General features: G+C 39.3%; 1 protein-coding gene and 1 non-coding gene across 4 annotated transcripts; one reads left to right on the plus strand and one right to left on the minus strand.

Annotated features, from left to right (window-relative positions):
• The first annotated feature begins 1,099 nt into the window (after window positions 1-1,099).
• Window positions 1,100-8,718, plus strand: mtfr1l (mitochondrial fission regulator 1-like). Of its 3 annotated transcripts, XM_085143990.1 has the most exons (8): window positions 1,100-1,233; window positions 3,469-3,551; window positions 3,643-3,750; window positions 3,840-3,949; window positions 4,327-4,538; window positions 6,268-6,643; window positions 6,726-6,885; window positions 7,021-8,718. In XM_085143990.1, exons 2-7 carry the CDS (start codon window positions 3,537-3,539, stop codon window positions 6,841-6,843), a joined length of 939 nt encoding a protein of 312 aa, XP_085000116.1. In that variant the 5' UTR covers window positions 1,100-1,233; window positions 3,469-3,536; the 3' UTR covers window positions 6,844-6,885; window positions 7,021-8,718. The 3 variants fall into 3 exon arrangements, with proteins under 3 accessions (XP_085000116.1, XP_085000115.1, XP_085000117.1); XM_085143989.1 differs by having other exon boundaries at window positions 6,726-8,718; XM_085143991.1 differs by having other exon boundaries at window positions 1,115-1,233; window positions 3,479-3,551; window positions 6,726-8,718.
• A 5,070-nt stretch (window positions 8,719-13,788) lies between these two features.
• Window positions 13,789-13,870, minus strand: trnas-gcu (transfer RNA serine (anticodon GCU)). The gene has a single exon. It is a non-coding gene; the product is annotated as a tRNA-Ser (tRNA).
• Between the last annotated feature and the right edge of the window lie 6,219 nt (window positions 13,871-20,089).

A 20,089-nucleotide genomic window follows, 5' to 3' on the forward strand; every position in this document is an offset into this window, starting at 1 on the left:
ATGTCATGTTCAAGGAACCACTCTGAGATTATTTGTGTTTTGTGACATAATGTGTTATCCTGCCAAAAGCAGACATTAGAAAATGGAAACGCTCTCGTCATGGTCATCAACAATTACTTAAGTAGGGTGTTGTGTTTAAATGAGGCTCGCTCAGCTGGCATGAAGTTACCCAAAGTGTGCTATCCCTCACACCATTACACCACCATTAGCAGCAACCTAAACTATTGATACAAGGAACAATAGATCTATGATTTCATGTTCTTTATGTTGAATTCTAAAACCAGAATGTTGATGTTGTATCCCAGTCTTCTATTGTCAAGTTGTGGTGAGTCAATATCAAATGTAGCCTCATTTTTTTTGTTCTTAGCGCTCAGGAGTGGCCAGCTGTGGTCTTCTACTGCTTCAGCACATTTGCTTCAAGGTTTGTTGCTTTTGGAGATGTTCATCTGCATACTTTGGTTATAACCAGTGGTTGTTTGAGTTACTGTTGTGTGTGTGTATATATATATATATATATATATATATATATATATATATATATATATATATATATATATATATATATGGTTGTATAGGAACTCCCACCCACACTGCCCAGATCAGCAGTCCAAACTTTTGGCACAAACATCCATCCTATGTTCATGTCACTTAAGACATTTTTTTTTCTTCTCCATTCTGATGTTTGGCTTGAACATCAGCAGCTTATTTTAATCATGTCTAAATTAATTGCACTGGGTTTTAAACATAAATCAATACGGGATGTTGAAATGCACTACCTTATACTGAGAAGTACTTTTTGGCCACTTATATCATTGCATTGGGCAATCCATAATCAACAACAAATAATCAGACTTTTGTAGTAAAAAGCATTAAACACCTGCAAGACTTTATAAACCCTCAAATTATAATTGTACTATTCTTAAAAAGTAGGTCATGTGGTGTTGAGGGTTGGGCTCAAGACAGCAATATACTGAACATAGTTTGACAACAGCTCGTGGTTTTTGGTAAAAGATATTCGTGGATTTATTTGTAAGCACTGCTCACTTCCACCTGTAGGAGGTGCTCTCGAACCAATCCTGCAAGGAAAGGAAGCTCGTGAAGCTGCAGCCAATCAGATCGCAGGACAGAGAGATACAGGTTTCCGGCCTGCTGAACGACAACAATCTGAAAGACGAAGAGGAGAAGCTGCTGCTTCCACTTCATCGTCGGGATTGTAGTCATTTATAATCAGCGGTAAGTTACAATTTTCAAGCTTGTGCTGAATTCTGTTAAGTTGTGCGAAGCATGCTGAGATATGTTGGTGAATTTCAAATTTGAGGGGTCAAGCAGGGGGCCGTTTTTGGTGCTGCTAAAGCTAGGTGACGGTGCCTGTGTTTGGGACCATTTTTTAGGTTAGCTACCCGGCTAATGACAAACTCAGCAAAGCTGTTCACAAATCACAGGACTAAATGTTGTCTTTCTACCGCTTTGCACCTGCTTTCATCCTGCTTTCATCCAGTTTAATGTCAGACAAAGTAGCATGTGTCGTTTTTATTAATAAAATTACCGGTTTTAGCTACCTAGCTATTTTAGCATTCACGATTATTACTCCGTTATTTGATGTTTACCAGATAGACGTTGGAGTGTGATTAAGCTGTACCAGCTCTGACTAGCTCCCGAGGCGTGACAGTTTATAACACCTGTTTACGACTCGTTTTTAAAAAAGAAATTTCTCAAAAAAGCCACAATCAAATGAGTGCTGATAACTTAACTGTGTATTTGAGCCTTTTATGGCGATTTCTGATGTGTTTGGAAAGTATGGTAAGTAACACGAATCGCCCTGCATTACTACTAAGTAACAAGTCATCGATATTCACAACTGCTTTATATCATATTTTACTAAAACAAGAAAAATCAAATTTATGGGAGAGTACTAGTTCTTGTGAAGTAACCATGTGTTCAGATTTTTCCTGTTCCTCTTAAACAGTTTTGGGCAAGTTACTTTGAAAAAGTAATTAATTATAGTTACTAGTTAGTTCTTTGAAAAGTAACTGAGTCTAAAAGTAATTAATTACTTGAAAAGTAACTATTCCGTTACTTTAAAAAACGTTTAACCCTCTGGGGTCCAGGGTATAATTGTCCATTTTTAACTACTTTTGATTTTCCCTCCCTCCTTATTTGCATCCATTTACCTTTTACCTTGATTTTTTAAATAACCATTTCAAACTATTTACAGAACAATCAGCTGTTCTGCATTCAACAAGATGCCACACAAATTATTTGTTCCACTCCGAAAAAATAATTTCTGTCCACTCTAAAGGAGAACATCACAGCCTGATACCTGCAGGTCTGACAGCAGCAGGTGTATCACTCCTTTTTCTACCTGGAGACAGCAGTCGCCTCATTGTTCTGACACACAACACAAAACTATCCACAACACTACACACTAACTACACAAAGATAACACATTAACTACACACTCCAAACACGCTAAACGTCACAAATCTCTCACATCTCAAAACTCGCTCTCTCTCTTTTTCTGCTGTCTTTCTCTCTCTCTCTCTCTCTCTCTCTCTCTCTCGCTGTCACTCCTAAAACTTCCCCTGTTTTTTGTTTTTGTTTTTTTGCTCATAAGCAGAGAGTGCTTGCTAGCGCTGTGCTTAGACCAGGGGTGGGCAATTCCAGGCCTCGAGGGCCGGTGTCCTGCAGGTTTTAGATCTCACCTTGGTTCAACACACCTGAATCACATGATTAGTTCGTTACCACGCCTCTGGAGAACTTCAGGACATGTTGAGGAGCTAATTTAGCTATTTAAATCAGCTGTGTCGGTTCAAGGACACATCTAAAACCTGCCCTCGAGGCCTGGAGTTGCCCACCCCTGGCTTACACAGTAAACGTGGCAAAACTATTGAGGAAAAAATACCGCGTGTATATTGTTTATCATGACTTTGGTTTTACGTGGCCTATCAACACAATAAAAACTGGTAAATATCACCTTGTTGCTTTGTCTTTAAGTGGTCATGTGATTGGCTTACCACGACTACTTTATTCTTCCTCAGTCAAACAGCAGCACTCATGCGATTGTTTTGCACCCTTAGCTCCAGGTGTTGTGCTAGACAGTGATTGTGATTACCGTCCGCGGGAGCGCGCGCAGCTGCTTAAAGCTGTAGCGTCCAGATTACTTATGTAGTCAGCTACTTTCGTGCAACTGATATAAGATGCAGTAAGCTGAACACGGCTTCAACCGTCTGTTTGTTGAAAAATAGTAACGGACCGTATTTTCTTGTTAGTAACTGTAACGGCGTTGTAACGATAGGAATAGTAATTAGTTAGATTACTCGTTACTGAAAAAAGTAACGCCGTTAGTAATGCCGTTACATGTAACGCCGTTATTCTCATCACTGCTCTTAAATAATAAGTAATTTTTGGTCCCGAGAACTGGCAGTCTCTCTCACATGACATCTGTTTACTGAAATTTTTTGTCTTCAGACACTCCCAGCAACAAACTTTGGTGTGCAACTTCCTGATGAGACGAATGAGACTGATCCACAATTAACATGGAAGCAGAAACGGTAAGTTTTAAAGAGTCTTTTACACACACAGATTGTTCAGGAAAACAAATCCAGCTAGAAAAAAAAACGTATGTGTTTTTATTGTTTGCAGGAAGTTATACCCATCTGGCAAAATAAGCCTCACGGATCCACGCGCAGTGTTGTGAGAAGAATAGGTTCCACTCTTCCACTTAAACCTCCTCAAAGGGCATGTTTCCAGGTATATGAAAAATACTGTATTCTCCTAATTATTCTGTCCTTTTTATATAAAAAAATGCTGCTGTATACATTAATGTCTTTGTGCATTAGGAGCTACCAGGTCTGCCTTCTCTTCGTCCAATGGACGGGCCTATGGTTCCTACCTTGGCAGACATAGCCTGGATTGTTGCAGATGAAGAGGAGACATATGCCAGAGTGAGGTGAGTCTAGACTGAACCGAATAGAAAGGCAAACATGAAGGTTATGGAGTAGTGCCGGGTTAATTCTTCTCAACAGCGTTAAACCAGACACTTATTTTCCAACATAGGAAACTGATATATTGTCCTATTTTCCTGTACTAGACAGGTGTTGCTTCATCTTGGTGGTTTTTTTTGTCCTTTTATTCATGAAATTTGAAAAAGGTCAGATTAATTACAGTGCCAATGTTTCACAATAGACACCTATCTGATGAGCTGTTGACAAAGATCTCTTCTGGGGAGTTGTTAAAAGGAGACATTTGTACCCTGGGGAGATAAACAGACTCAACACCTCAAATCTGTTTTTTTGTGACAGTAAACACTTGCTCTTCTGTTTTTAGAAGTGACACACGTCCTCTGAAACACGAATGGCGACCCACACCGCTCCTGGTGCTTCACAGGAATTCATCTGTGCCCAATTTCCGCCGTGAGGGCAAAAGGATGGAGGGGCTGAAGAAGCCCGGCGTGACTGCACTGAACCGTACTACAGCACTGCAGGATGAGCTCAGCAGACTTCGAGCGCAGATCGCTAAAATTGTGGCAAGTGATTCAGGTAACACAACCAGAGATTTGCTACCACACTGGTAAGGTTTTGTCAGTTGTTGCTATATCAACCATAGCGCTGTGGTGGGTGGAAACTGGCAGTCTGGTTAAATGAGGTCCGCAGAGGATTGGAGCTTTAAGATTGCTTTATTGAGCCTGTGACAGAGTTACTTTTCCCATGACTGTGTTTCCTTTGTTGCCAAGTCAGCAGCCCTGATTTTGCTTGGCTCTTTGGTACTAAGATATCTTGGCATCAGTTTGTAGGTCAGTGAGTAAAGATAATCTCTGAGAGTTACCCATTTAATAGGAGCTCTATTCATTTGCATTGTATTCTTTGTGTTGTATTATAATTCAAATAAATGGGTTCTGACTTTAATTCTGATTTATGATTTAAAAAAATGGAAGTCTTCATCTATCAGGCAAACAATTCCACTAGAGCAGGGATGGGCAACTCCAGGCCTCGAGGTCCAGTGTCCTGCAGGTTTTAGATATCACCCTGGGTCAACACACCTGAATCACATCATTAATTCGTTACCAAGCCTCTGGAAAACTTCGGGACATGTTGAGGAGCTAATTTAGCTATTTAAATCAGCTGTGTCGGTTCAAGGACACATCTAAAACCTGCCCTCGAGGCCTGGAGTTGCCCACCCCTGCTCTAGTGGAATTGTTTGCCTGATAGATGAAGACCACTAAGGCCGGAAGTGAGAAGCTTGTGAAATGGGACGGTCTAGCCTCCGTTGCGCTGCCCAGGTTGCCTAGCAACCATGATACTAACAGCTGGAAACGTTTCATACAGCTTTGTTTGACAGAAATGAAGGAGAAAATCTTTTGTTCATTTGTTTGTTTGTTTCTACATGAGCTTTGATCATTCTCTGTAAGATTAAGGTCAGCTATTGAACGGCGTATATTTTAGTTAGTACAAACGTCACTAATGTCACATAACTTTGCTGACATGTGGCCAACAGTAATGTTTTAATGTTCTTCGTTATTAAACATTTGCACATAAATAAGTGACATAATATTCAGTACTTACTTAAAGTTTACTCTTCAGCCACCCCTCATCTGCCGTTTTTTTTTTCCGGCAAAATTATCCACACCCACCGCCACGCTATGCATTCTGGGATATGTTGGGCCACAAAGTCTACAACGCCACATCCTTAAAATTCAGGGAAATGAAGGACCGCATTTGAGGGCCGCATTTCGAGCAGCCTTTGAATTGGGACAGTCTTCGTCCTCATGGGCTGGAGTTGCCCACCCGTGCACTAGAGTATGATCACACCTCCACCTTAATGTCATTAATGGGGAAATGGGCTATAGACACCAAAACGAAGAAGCTGTAGACATGTTTACCTTTGTTATTTAATAGGCCACTTGAACAAGTGATCTGTGGATCCAGCTTGAAGTGGCTCTTTGGAACTGATGTTTAAGTACATAGGCACTGATTTAAAATTTCCAACTGCCTGATGAATTGATTTTGGGCACAGCTGTGATGTGTGAGCACTGGAGGGAGCTCACACATAGGGGATTACGTGAACTATGAATAATTAGGACAATAAGATGTAGAAGCAGTGCTTAAAGCGCTTTATGCTTGTTTATGTTTATACTTTGACTTTATATTCGATTCAAAGGAAATAATCAGACATGGCTCAGTTTGAAATGTGCAGTTGTTTATGTGGGACATTGCTGAGAGGCACAAGCTAAACAACTGCTGCACAGACCATTTCTCTGCTTTCTTTCAGGCTCTAACCCCCTCACCCCAGATCTGCTCTCGCCTGATGACACAAGCATGAGCTTTTCCATGGCGCCTTTCGAGGCGGCGTCCTACCAGCCGGCCCCCACGGCGGCTGCTTCCTTTGTCATCAGCGACGTTACAGAGGAAGAAGAACCGGAGGAAGAGGAAGATGAGAAAGATGCCGTCTCTGTGGTTTCAGAGCTGGTCCCTGACCCTCTGCCCCCTGTTTCTATGACAGCATCAGCTACCTTTGATTTGGACAGGCCTAGCATGGACTTCCGGGAGGCAGAGGAGGATACAGTGTCGCTATCAAAGTCCACCAGTTTTGCTGATGTTATGGACATCCTGAAGGACATGAACCGCATGAAGATGAGCAAAGACAGGTAGGAGATGTTGATGTGCAGAAAGCCTCAGAGTTCTCAGGTTTGTAGTCATGAATTTAATGGTTTTGGTGTTGTGATGCAGGTACAACAGAGGCTGCACTTCCCTCAGGGAGGAGGACTCGGCCTCGCTGATTTCAGAAGCTCTGAGGAAAAAGTTTGTCCTGAAGGATGAAGATGCTGCCTCTGTGAAAAGAAAGTAGTGCGATCATGTTAATAAGAAATACCCAATCCTGCTGCTCCATGTAAGTCAGGGGAGAGACTCAGTTTTTGTAGTTCCTGTTTTAAAAGAAAAAAAAAAGAAATTAAACCTTTGACCACAAGTGTTAGGTTACTGTTTTTTCTTAGTTGCTTTTTTCTCTTTTCCTCGTGATTTTTAGGCCTTTGCCTGTGGATAATGTACCCGTGGATCCACAGCCTCGCTCCTCAGACCCAAGGCAATAGCTGTCTGCCAGAGATAGAACAAAAACACTTTGTCCCAGACACTTAAAACCAGTGCGGGTGCATTGTGAAGGGGAACAGCCAACTCTTGGTAACAGTCAGTTTAAGCACTGCGTCACACAACACTTTCAGTGTGTTTCTCTCTAAAATTTCTTAGTTTTATTTTCAAACAGACTCAACAGACTTGATGCCAATGATGACCAATCACTCGGTCATGTAAATCTGATTTGCTTTTGTTTTTATAATACTACACCGGGGAGGCTGACATTAAACCATTATCATTTAGTTTTTGGACCCAAATTGTGGAATGCCCCTCGCTTTGAAGAGGGTACTGCCCGTCTTTCTTAGTTTTGTTTTCAGTTCTTTCACTAAGGAGATGCAAACCTGTTTTAGCTATGTCAAGAAGTCCTCTCGCATACTTGAAAATGTGTATGTACAGATGAAACAGCTGTAGTGCATATGCAGGGAAGTACTGCAGGTGTATCATAAAAATCATTTAGGATGTTTGCTGTTGATGTGTGCATTTCAGTACTGAGTCTGTGGAAATGCACAGCATCATGTACTGTTGTATTGCTCGATCCACTACACTTCTGCCCTTTAGTTTCAGAGTAACATCCAGATCCATAGTCACTGATTTTACAACTGAAAGGGGAGAGATTGCATTGATAATAAAGAGGACAAAGGAGGGAAATATGCCCCCATCCTGAGTTGTATTTCCAGTAAAGCCAACAACAGATGCAAGCTTGTACAACTAAGACTCTTAACAATTTTGCCTGTGTGCAGCATGGCTAGTTGGTAGGGAAAACCATCTGTATAATGTTTATAATGTAATATTAAACAGGTGATTTTACTTTAGGCAGAGACTAAGCTTATGTGTAAGAGAGCTTTTACATCGTGCAGAGTTTTTACAGAAAGTCTATTTAGATCGGTCCACGCCTTACCTGTTCAGATGCCTAATTTTATCCCCTTGTTTATTCAAAGTGCCATGGGTTTGTTTCATCCATCCTGCCCTCCGTTTGTCCTAAATGTGCCCTTTGTTCTCAGCTTTTATATTAAGACTCCCAAGCATACAGTTAGCCTGTTAACCAGCTGTGTGTATGTGTGTGACATTCACAAGTGTTAGGTTTTTTATTTAAAAAAGAAGAAGAAAGTTGTCACAAGAAAAATACTTCCACACGTGTCCCTCCTCCTCTGTTGTTGCTGTCATGTGTTGGCTGACAGGAGTAGGGATTTTCTTTGGTGTTGTTTTGCTGTGTGAAAAGATACTGCTAGGATATTTGTGTTTGAACTGAACAAGAACGTGCACATTCCTGTCGTCATGTAGTGGAGTTCAAGTTTGCTTTGACTTGCTGGAACTGGCTCCGGTAGATCATGTCACATGCTTGACATGAACACTGAGGAAAATGCCATGTGCAAGTTTAAATAGATTTACTAAGTCTCTAGACTTGAAATGATGACCCATACACCGCATTCACTACCAGCTGCGTCACCGGTCGTCAGACTTACTCCATTTGCTTTGAAATTCTAGTTTGAGCATTTGTCGCCGTTGTATCTCCATGTAGTCTTGAGCCTGTCAACACCATTTTTTTTTGTCATGTAAGGACTTGTAAATAAAGAATGTGCTGATGTTTTTGAAACAGTGTCATTTTTTAAAAAAAAATTACCATGCAGTGATGGACGTTACCACAAGAGGGCAACCCAGGTAAACCAAGGAGTTGATGCTCTATTTAAAGGCATGATGGTTCTTTGTTCAGAAACAGTTTGGAAGGTCTAACTTCAGTTCAGTAAGGAGGCAGCCTACTATTAGTTTTAGCACTGGTGCAAAGTAACTTACAAAATAAAATACATTTCCTCATGTACTGTGCCAAAGTGTGATTTGAAGTTTCTTGTTCTTTGGTGTAGAAGGTAATTTATACTTCAAAGGAAAATCGTGGACTTTAAAAAAACTGTATACAAAACATACATTTAGATGAAACTAAGCACACATTAACTAGATAAAGTAAATGATCTAAATCCATATTTCAACAATAAATTCATATGAGGTAGACAGTGGAATTCTCATAGACTGTATAGATTTATGAATGGTATCCACTTATTTTGCATTGTATGTTCTAAATTATTCCACTGCAAGTCACAACTAAGTTTTGTGGATTCAGCTGTTATTGTTGCCCAATACAGAATATTTTATTGATATATTGTTAGTGATGCCTTCACATGCAAGTAGTGTCATGGTGTCAAAATAGAGCTAATTTTATCTTGTGCAAAAATAGGTCATTTGGCCCTAACAATGAGAACTACTTTATAAAGAGGTCAAATGTCAAAATGCTCACATTCAACCAAAACAATGCTAACAGTTGTCAAATAAATACAGGAGTTACAAAGGTTCTCTGAAATGTATTTGGATGGAAAAAGTAGTATAATATCAAAATCCTCAGATTTAAGTGTCTTTAAAATTACTTCTGTAAATGATGTGAATAGCTGTATTTAGTTGCTTTCCTTTATTGATGCAGCCTAACTCTAGCCCTCACGTAGATAATGTTAGATAAAGTTTAAGTGCATGTAATGTCACATCATACCTACTAAATCTCTTCACTTGATTACTCCAGTGGAGTGTCTGTACTCATGTGATTTTCCACAATTATTGTTAACCCACATTCTTTCCCATTTCCTGTTCTTTCTTGGGATGATCCGGCCCCTCAGTGAGTAGCAGTCTATTTTCTGTGAGAGTCCTTGGCCTACTTTGTCCCTCTTCACCTCCACGGTGGACTTCCTACCTATTTTAGATACAGGGAGACATCTGTGGAGAGCTCAATTAATAGGTCTCAGTGTCAAAATGAGGCTCTTCTAAACCTATAAATAAAGGCCTTTAGTTCAAAGTGACATTGACACATTTTCATCACTACGACACTCGTTAGAAGAATTTCAAAGCGGGCTAATGCACTTTTGAATGAGCAGCTGCAAAAAGTTCCTTAGAAATGTCAAAAGTGATTAAACTTGACAGAACAAACCCAAACTTGGAGTTTCACGCCAGAGACGTGAGTCTTTACTTAGAGGTTACTGTTCTTATAAATCCTGTCATATATGAATTCTATATTTCTGACTTCAGACGTCACATCAGACAGCACAATCAGCACCCAATCGGACTATAGACCACACCTCAAATGTGTTATTCCTGACTCAACTGAGTAATGACTTATTTCCAGTTGCAGAAGTGAGTGCAGCAGCATATACTATGTAAAATATTGTTACTGGCAATTGTTTTGGTGATTTATTGATTAATTGCTTTACACCCCCCCCCCCCCCCCCCCCTCCCCCTGTTAGTACACAGTACATTTACAGATGTAAGCACCACATTCTGGCACCTGCCTCTGAAAGCAGCAACACCTCTAAAAATAGGTCACTATAAAGCCCCCTTCTCACAACAACAACACTTTGGCTTGCGCTGTGCACAAATGATTTGCTGCAAGCAAATTGCAGCACAATGCAAGCGGTGCTTCCGGGAAGTACTTCCATGTGACTTTGACCACTATCACCTTAGCACAAACATATATAAACAAACTGACTTTAGAGATTAAAAGCACTTTTTATACCTACAAAATTTTTTTATTGCAACTTTTAAGTTAGTTGTTTTAACAGACTGACTCATCCTTCTGCCTCAAGTGGTCATTTGAGGAACTGCAGCTTTTGGGACTTGTGTGGCTTTGGAGTTTGGGCCATCACCCCAAACTGGGAAGTAGCTCCAGCCGAGTTTCTGCTCTGGAAGAAGAATCGAAGCAGCAAGCATGCAAACAGTTAGAGCATCTGTCATTCCGACTGGTCAGCATGTCTTGTCCATGTCCCTAACCACTAAAGCTTTTTGTCACTGTCTCTTTACATGACTGGAAGCTCTACAGAAGTCTGTCTTTGGAAGAAGAAACATCCCTCATGTGTCCCAGATGTTTTTTCATGCTGCCCAGAGGCATCTGTTACTTTCAAGAACAATATGATCTGTGGGACTGCTTTTAGGTTGCTTTGTAGCTGTAGAATTGGATGGGAGTTTTACTTTGAACAGAAGCATTGTCAGGGCTTCTCGTTTTGATTAATCCGTCTGACAAATGTGCAAACAGCTATTGCAGAAAGGAGGGTGTGCCTGAGTTACAGCTGAACTGAAGCAAAACGGAGTGATGGGAAACCAGCCTGCAGCCATCAGTCTCACAGCTCAGGTGTAACAGAGGACATGTCACAGGCGAAAGAATTTATAATAGCACATTCATTGCATCTTTCCCAAGGAATGGCTTCATTCGTGGCTCACACCTCAAAATACACCATTAGCATTTGAGATCAAAATACACGCACTGAGGCTCCAGAGAAATGTGGCATTAATATATCCATACAAAGACTCTGACACTGAATATTAAAGAATGATACAGTAATTAATATAATAACATATAAATGACACATTTTCTATATCTATCCAAAACAGACTTTCAGTTTTTAAATTGTTATATTTTGAATATGTTAGTTGAAATTTGCACTTTGAGACAACATTGAGATTTGTATATTCTCCCTTTGCTCGAGCTGGTTCTCTCCAGGTACTCCAGCTTCATCCTACAGTCCAAAGACATGCTTGTTAGTTTAACTGATGACTCTAAATTTGCCATAGCCAAAGTGAGCATTGACAACCTATCCAGGGTCCAGTTTCAGCCCTAGAATAGCTGGGATAAAGCATTCCTTGTCAAAATATTGCAAAACTACTTGGTTTTCAGTTAGAAAACATGAAGCTGCTTTCACTTCTGCATAGAAATGTCACTTTTGCAGCTCAGCTGTACCACAGCTATACCACAGGAAATACCAAAGGTAAAGTGCACTGGGCTTCATGATGATCAAAACAGCTCCCAAACTCTGTGCTCCTCATTATCCACCCAAGAGAAAGAGCAACCTGTGGAAACATGAGTGTTCCAGCGTTTCATTAATAGGTCAAGTGATTTTTGTATGTGTGTGTGTGATTTATATTGACCACGGCAGCATTATGTAAAGTGCTAACGGCAAAGCAATCCCAGTATGGCTTCACACCACTCTGATGTGCGCAAGACTTTTCAATTGTGTCTACCATACAAAGAAGAAAAAACACAGAATGTGTAAAAACGTAACAGCTTTTTTGTGTTTGCGTGTTCACTTCAAGTGTCATCTTCCACGTAGTATCGTAGCAACAACCGACTGAATGAAGCAGCAACTGAGTGGATGACAAGGGTCTGGGGTAACACAAGCACAGCATCTGCTACTTCTACCCGCCCACCCTCCCCAAGAGTCACCCACGCATCCGCCCGCGTCATCAAGACACAGAACCAACACTTATGACTCACAACAGCAAAAGCTCCACAAGAGCTGCTGCAGCTCAATTGAATTCACTCTGTTGCTTCTATTTTGGGGCCTTTGTAGTGCTTTTATCTTATTAGTGGGTTAGCCCTCTAAACATGATTGCTTTGTGATGCAAAGTAAATTGCGTCTGTAAGTGGTGCTGTTGATAGCACTCGAGTGCGGCGTTACCCTGCCTCTCACTTTAACAGCGTGGCGAACCTGTTGCAGCTCTTTCCAGAATATCAGAGTAGAATACCTGTAAATTTACAGTGTTAATTTAACTCTCACTTTATCTGCCTTTTATTTGATGCTACATTTGCTGAATTTCTTTTCTAACTTCAATTCGCAACAATTACTTGCTTTCTTAAAAAGTCAGGACTTAATTATTTCTGTCACTTCTTGTATGTCAAAAACAACATAGACCTTTAAATATGGCTCTAAAAAGTGCAAGTGAATTGATAAATGACAAGAAAAGGTGAGCGATGTAATGAAGATGAATTGCAGACCGGTCTAATGGGTTCTGTATGGGCAAAGCAGAGCACCTGATACCTGTAATTTGCTCAAATGCGTCATTTGACATCACAAATTGGAGAAAGTAATCTTCATGGCCTAAATTCAGCCTGCAAAATGATCATGCATGACATTTGTTTCATTAGATGACTTTGTAGGTAAATAACTAGAAAGCATTTTAACGATCGGCTCATCTCAAAATGTAGACTCCCAAATTTGGTAAATCTGGTAAACAAATAGGGCTATGATTGTTTTCAGAAATGATAAGGAGATGGATGCATGAACTAACCCCGAAGCTCTGAGTCATGTTATGATTAGAAATTGATAAGAGCTAGTTTGTGAGTCCCAGATGGTACCCAGCATTGTGGCCTACATGGCAGCCATTAATAAGTGATGCAAATTCTGTAGCTAATATGATATGCAGAAATATGTGTTGACTCAAAGGAAAGACTGGATGTAAATAACAGTTTTCTTAAAGTGGCCTGTTACTGACATGAATGAAAATAAACTGATGAGCTTACTTTGTACAATTTATTCAGACGCATTTACTTGTCCCGTTTAGACCACTTTACATAAACATTACTAGTAAACTGCGGTTATTAACGGGCAACTGTTTTTGTTGGTTTTTTTGGTATACTTTATTAATATTAATTAATTAATATTATTAATCCCCTGTAGAGAAATTAAACTCCGCATTTAACCCATTGCGCAGCCACAAATCTAGCGCCCAGGGAGCAGTGTGTAGGGACGGTACCTTGCTCAGACGTACCTCAGGGTAGCCGTTCGGTGGATTTGAACCCCCGCATTTCATCCCGATCATTGCGCGAACCTAGTGAGCTTTCTCCTCCCGAAAATGAGACCGACGAGGATGGGATTCGAACCCACGCGTGCAGAGCACAATGGATTAGCAGTCCATCGCCTTAACCACTCGGCCACCTCGTCATGTGCTGCGCTCACGCTCAGGGTATATGAGAGACCTATATTATTATTATTATTATTATTAAGGAATTTTGAAAGCTCACGTTCGTGTTGTTTGAGAACTACCACTAGAGTTAATGCATCCTCATTCATCAAGCATCTCCTGTTTTAAAACTATGCCTTTAAAAATTAATTAAAAAATAAACTGTTATATTCACAATATACAAGCAGTGGCAGCACTTAAGCACATCCTTACGCTTGCGTTATCTTCAGCAATAAGAAGCGAAGCAGAAAGAGAAAGCTAACCAATTTCCTCGTGAATGCAACCAGTACAGCATGGCTAGCCGTGTTATAGCGGGATTAACAGCGCAGTTGGAGTCCTTCTCTCACTTTAAATAAAACATCCCATTTCGTGCCAAGTGTGCACTTCTAATTACATGGCTGATAAAGTATGTAACCAGTGATCAAATATGAATTTTATGGCCCAGTCCTGTTTATCTGTACTTGTTCAGATGTTCCACTCTGTCACTGTTATGAAGTCATAAAATATCACCAGTATTTGAGTCACAGACACATTTATTAACCAGTAAATATGGGCCAACGTCTCAAAGCATGAACTTTCTGTATGTGATTCTCTGTCTTTCAAAATGTCTGTGGAATTTATAATTAAAATATCTATAATTAAAGTTCTTGTTTATAATTCAAAACAATGAATATCGTTTAACTCCTGGCTTATTACTCTCTCTACTTCTACTTCTATATATTGTATATAGGTAGGTATATAAGTAGGTATTTTAGGGAATATTATGTTTTCTTAGCCATTTAAAAAACTGTGCATCCTGTGGGGGGAAATGGACTTGAGATCTCAATACTAAGAGACAAACTAAAGCAGTGTTGATGGTAAAATTTTAAAATGATGACCATTTTTGTCCTTGTCCTGGTCCTCTGAGTTAATGTTATTTCAAATGAGGAGTGGTGGTGTTTTCAGTTCTCATTATGTGTGAAATATGTTCTTGATGTATAATTCCTTTTGAAAACTGTGGTGTATCAAAAGTACAACCTTAGTTTCAAAGTTTTCATATCAGGACATCAGTCCATCCATTTACAACCATTTTCTTCCACTTATCCAATTCAGGTTAGTGGTTTGGTTGGAGCCCATCCCAGCTATTAGGACATAATAAAAAATACCCTCAGAAGAACAACAACACATGACATATTACATCATGTCATTACTTATTTAACAAAAGCTAAGATAGTTTAATTCACTTCTAAAGATGGATTGGTCTGACCAATGAATCAATGGCTCGGAAAGTGGAAGGAGTAGAGGAAGCTATTAGCTTAATTGTATATTTTTGAAAACAAGAGTAGTTTGAGAAATCACTGGTATTGTGGTCAGCGTGTTGCTTCATGGGATTTTGCTGTTGGTAACTAAAATATATGAGAAAAAAACATAGTAATAATCTTTATAATATAAATTCCACAAAAACATCAAAAGCTAGAGAAGCCCTTACAGAAAAATTAAGCTCTGACATGATGATTGTCCATTATTTGCTGGTCAGTAAATGTGTCTGTGACTCAAACACTAGTGATTTCCCTCAAACACATTTTCCTGCTTTTTAACAGAGACAGAAAGGAACATCTGGACAACTACAGATAAAGTACTGGACCATAAACCATCCTTTTTGACAAAAACGTGATCACTGGTTGCGTACGTCATCAAATATGCAGTTCTTGTAGAAGTGCACACTTGGCATAAAGTGGGATGCTTTATCTATATTCTGGGATCAGTCCAGCCATGCAACCTGATTCATTAAAGAAGGATTCCAACTGTGCTGTTAATCCCTCAATAACACGGCTAGCCAAGATTTACTGGTTGCTTTAATAAGGGAACCGGTTAGCTTTCTCTCTTTTCTGCCTTTAATTATATACAAGTATAAGGTTGCTGAAGATAGCACAAGTGTGATGCTCACTTGTGAGTGCTTCAACATAGATGCAATTACCATATCCAGTAATGCAAAACCTTTAAAATCATGACTGTAACTTTAACTAAGTTACTGAAAATATTAAAGTCAGTTAGTTAAACTTAAGGTTATCTAGATAATTCAGTCTTGATAAGTTATCATTCCTGGAAGACAGACCTGAGGAAGAGATTATTATTTGTTAAATACACTGTAACCATGAACAGTTGTTCGTCCTCTCACAGAGATGTGATCCTCTTAATGAAACAGGGGATCAGCTGTTCTGTGTTGCTTTTGGCCTCTGTTGTCTCATTAGTCCTGACTGGCACACAGTAGGCTAAAAAGTGACCAGCTGGAGACCAGCTACACTGTCAGGAAGTGCGTCACTGGATCAAATACAGTGATGCAAGAACAGTATATCAGTTTGAAAAGCTCCTACTTAAATCAGCATTCAGTAAAATGAACAAAATGTTCAATATCTCAATAAGCTGAGTTTTACACCTCTCGAGTGTGAGATCCTGTGAGGTGTTGAAGACTCATGAATCAGCAGAGACACATGAGGCAAAGTTGTTGTTTTAGAAACCTGCCATTAATATCCAACTGTGGTGTTCACAAAACATAAAATATAAAGCCATAGCTGTTTTATTTTTATTTATTTTTTATCTCTAAAAAGAGATCGTTGGTGAACCTCAGAAGTGTTCATAGGTACATATTTTTTCAACAGCAATTTCAACATAGGGTAACTTTTCTGCATTTTTACTATTTGTACTAAGCTAATAATTCATTTGTGCTACTCTTTCTTATTCTGTGCACAGATACAAACTAGCAGGAGTAAGGAATATGTCTTAATATGTCTTAAAGGTAGAGTGAGGACTTCATGAAAACAATGGCGGGGGGGGGGGGGGGGGGGGTAATGGTGTTCACCAGCTAGTTTCTTATTCCCTAGTTATCGATCATCAAAACAATGTTACTCTGGTTGCAAGTCAAGCAGGGTAACACTGTTTTAATTATGCCAACCGTGATTTAAAGCAACCTGATAACAGCGACTAAGGAATGAGAAACAAGCTAATGATTAACCATGTATGCAAAAAAACAAGATGAAAATTATTTTTCATAACTTTGTAAGAGGTCAGAAACAAAGAGGATAAAGTAGCCTAATTTAAACAGAAAGTGTTTGTAAAAGCCACAATAACAAACTGTTTTACTGATTTCAGTCCTGCTAATCCTCCTGCTAATGCTTGAAATAAACTATGAGATATTTTTGTATATGTTGTGTAGATGACAGTGTAGCTCACGACAGAAATACTATTAGAAAGTGGAGTTTATGATGTGACAAAGGTCCCTGTGTTGAATCAGAGTAGATACTGTGTGTAGAGATAAAGTTGGCTATACGTGTTCAATTTGAAAGCTATATTTCTTTAAAGTTGTAGTGGCAATTCCTTTTGTTTGAAAAACCAAACATCCCACAATTAAAAGTCCACAAGCCACTGCTGCACTGAGATACTATTTCGTACGCAGGCAAAAGAAGTCCACTGTCCAAACTTGAAAGTTGCGTTTTTATGGTTTATTTATCCAGTTTGGCAAGCAATAACAAGATCCATTTTTTTGTTACTTCCTGTTGCTTCTCCTGCTCTGGTAAAAAACCATAGGCCCACCCCAGTGCATGCTGGTCCTATACCAGTCTCTTTATTTATAGAAAACAAAATGGCCCTACAGCTCTTCCTGACTAATTTAACAAAGTAACATCAAACAAACTTTGAAACAAAATATTAACCAACAAATAACTTGTAAATAAACCCCAAAATATAAGTAAACTAACAACAAACTTTAACTAATTTCAAAATAATAAAAAATAAGAACAAATAGCTCCAACAAAAGTGAAAGCTCTCTCTCTCTCTCTCTCTCAAACACACACACACACACACACACACACACACACACACACACACACACACACACACACACACACACACACACACCTACTCCTAGCTCTCATTACTTTATTGTACCCTGCAGAGACCAGTCTTGGGGTGGCTCATAATAAGATAGGCTAATTAGACTGGGTTCTTGGGGAATCCACTTGCTCATTACTGTAACACATGCTGGGACATATGTGTGTGTCTGCATGTGCATGTGTAGGTGTGTGGCTGCTCTATAATGTCAGGCTGGGTCATTGGTACTTGATCACATGACTTTTTGAAGACTTAAATTTATAATTTCATCAAATATGTTGGTTCTTGATTTCTCTGCTGTTCATGTCCAGTGAATCCAGATAGAATTACAGTATTTGAAGGCTTTGAATTTGCTTGTTTGATATGAAACTATTCAATTCAACAGAAATGCTTTGTAGTGGCTTATAATCTCTCTTATAATAATTTACTGTACAGAAGCTTAAATGCGATGATAGTAATCTTTTATCCAGGAAGTCATTTTCTTATCAATTTTCCACTGTGTTGTTAGAAAGTCACAGTTGGAATGAATCTTAAAATGAGTAATAATTACACAACAGATCTATCATTAGTTATGATAACTAATGATCCAAACATTCACTCAGTCTATCAGCCCTTCAATTCATCCCTGAATGTGACAACACTGATCATGTCTTCTTGGCACAGAAACTGATGTGAACGCCATGTGTGTGTGAGCAGGAGACTACACTCCAAGAATAGCTTGGTGACATGTTGAGTCTCCCAGAGGAGCTGCGAACCCAACAGAAAGAGGCAAAATGTGGAGTTTGGCACATGCAAGTGTGACAAAGTCTGAGAGGGGATTTCATAACCTCATGGTATTCAAGACACAATGAGCGGAACAGTCACCAGTGGCACAAGTGGATCAGACTCACTGTTCAGTGAGTAAAGCGAGCTTTTAATGTCATATTTGGTGATTTTTTTTTATAAGCACACATCATGAATGAAGAACAAGTCAGAAGTGTTACTCATTCATGTTGTTATAGGAAGACATTCATGAAGATCTTTATGATTTAACATGAATCACACTGCCTTCTTACAATTACTACTAGCATAAATACTTTTGCGCCCTTTTTTGTGCCACAAATTTGTGCCACAAATGTCATGTTTTCAGTAACTTTGGTGGATATAAGGTGTTTACAGCCTGTTCCTATTACTGAACCTTTGGTTCTGATGGAAATCTGGTAAAGAAATATTTCTGCAGTTAAATAATTATTAATATATTGCAATCATTGTAGACAAACTGATGTTAAATATAGATATGTGAACAGCTAAAGGATGACTCTTTTGCATGTAAATCACTGTTAAAACAGCCAACTAAGTATGCTGATAAAATGTAATTAAACCATTGTTGTGCTACCACGATCAACGGGTTGTGGACGTTTTGTGCATTAATAGAATGTTAATGTCAGCATTTTGAGCATGTTAGCATCAGAGACTTTATATACATGGATGTGGCCACCATGACATGAGCCTCATGGTAAAGCCTCTAGGTGAGCATTTTGGCTTTTACCATTTTATGAAACAAAATGTGTTTGGAAACCAGATGTTGTGAGGGAAGGAGAAACACTGCACACTCATACCTCAATCGTGAGGTCGACCTGCTCTAAAGCATATCCTGTTTTATCGTCTTTTTTGACTACAACACGGTCCATGAAATAGAAAAACCTCATGCTGTATCCACAAATGCTTGAAACTACCTTGTTCCAAGTGTTATTTTCAAATTGTCCCATGTTGTCTTATCTGGTAGTGGCCGATGGCTGATTCTGGATGCTTCTTCCTGTTAAAAGGGAGTTTTTCCTTCCCATTGTCACCAATTGCTTGCTGATGAGGTCATGTGATTGTTGGGATTTTCTCTCTATTATTATTGGGTCTTTACCTTAAAATATAAAGTGCCTTGCGGTGACTATTATTGTGAATTAGTTCCTGTAAAGACTAAGCCTACGCTTGAAGCCACTGAGGTGTTCGATGACGGAGGTGACATGATGCCACTGTCATGAATGAAACTTGAGGGTGCAGCTGTACTTATCTTGTCCGTTTAACACATTTATTGCTTTCCATCAGTTGCATTTGTAGTTCAACAGTTCTCTTAGTATACAACGTCATTTAACATAAATCACAACAGCACAGAGATCACAAATTGTTTGCTCCTTCCGACCAATAACACTTGACACTAATTACATGTGCCTACCTTAAACACTGTACCATAAAACATATTATACCCTAAAAACACAAAAAGTGACCCCTAGTGGCACACATAGGGTAACAACACAAAAAGGCTCCTACAGTTCCTATATAAATAAAATTAAACGAAACTG

Source organism: Neolamprologus multifasciatus, chromosome 19 (assembly GCF_963576455.1).
Source record: "Neolamprologus multifasciatus chromosome 19, fNeoMul1.2, whole genome shotgun sequence".
Lineage (NCBI taxonomy): Eukaryota > Metazoa > Chordata > Actinopteri > Cichliformes > Cichlidae > Neolamprologus > Neolamprologus multifasciatus.

What these genes read in the sequence shown, in the direction of transcription:
- mtfr1l (XM_085143989.1), top strand. An exon ending in GAGACATATGCCAGAGTGAG is followed by an intron (nt 3,950 to 4,326) that starts GTGAGTCTAGAC and finishes TTCTGTTTTTAG; the next exon opens with AAGTGACACACGTCCTCTGA. An exon ending in AATTGTGGCAAGTGATTCAG is followed by an intron (nt 4,539 to 6,267) that starts GTAACACAACCA and finishes GCTTTCTTTCAG; the next exon opens with GCTCTAACCCCCTCACCCCA.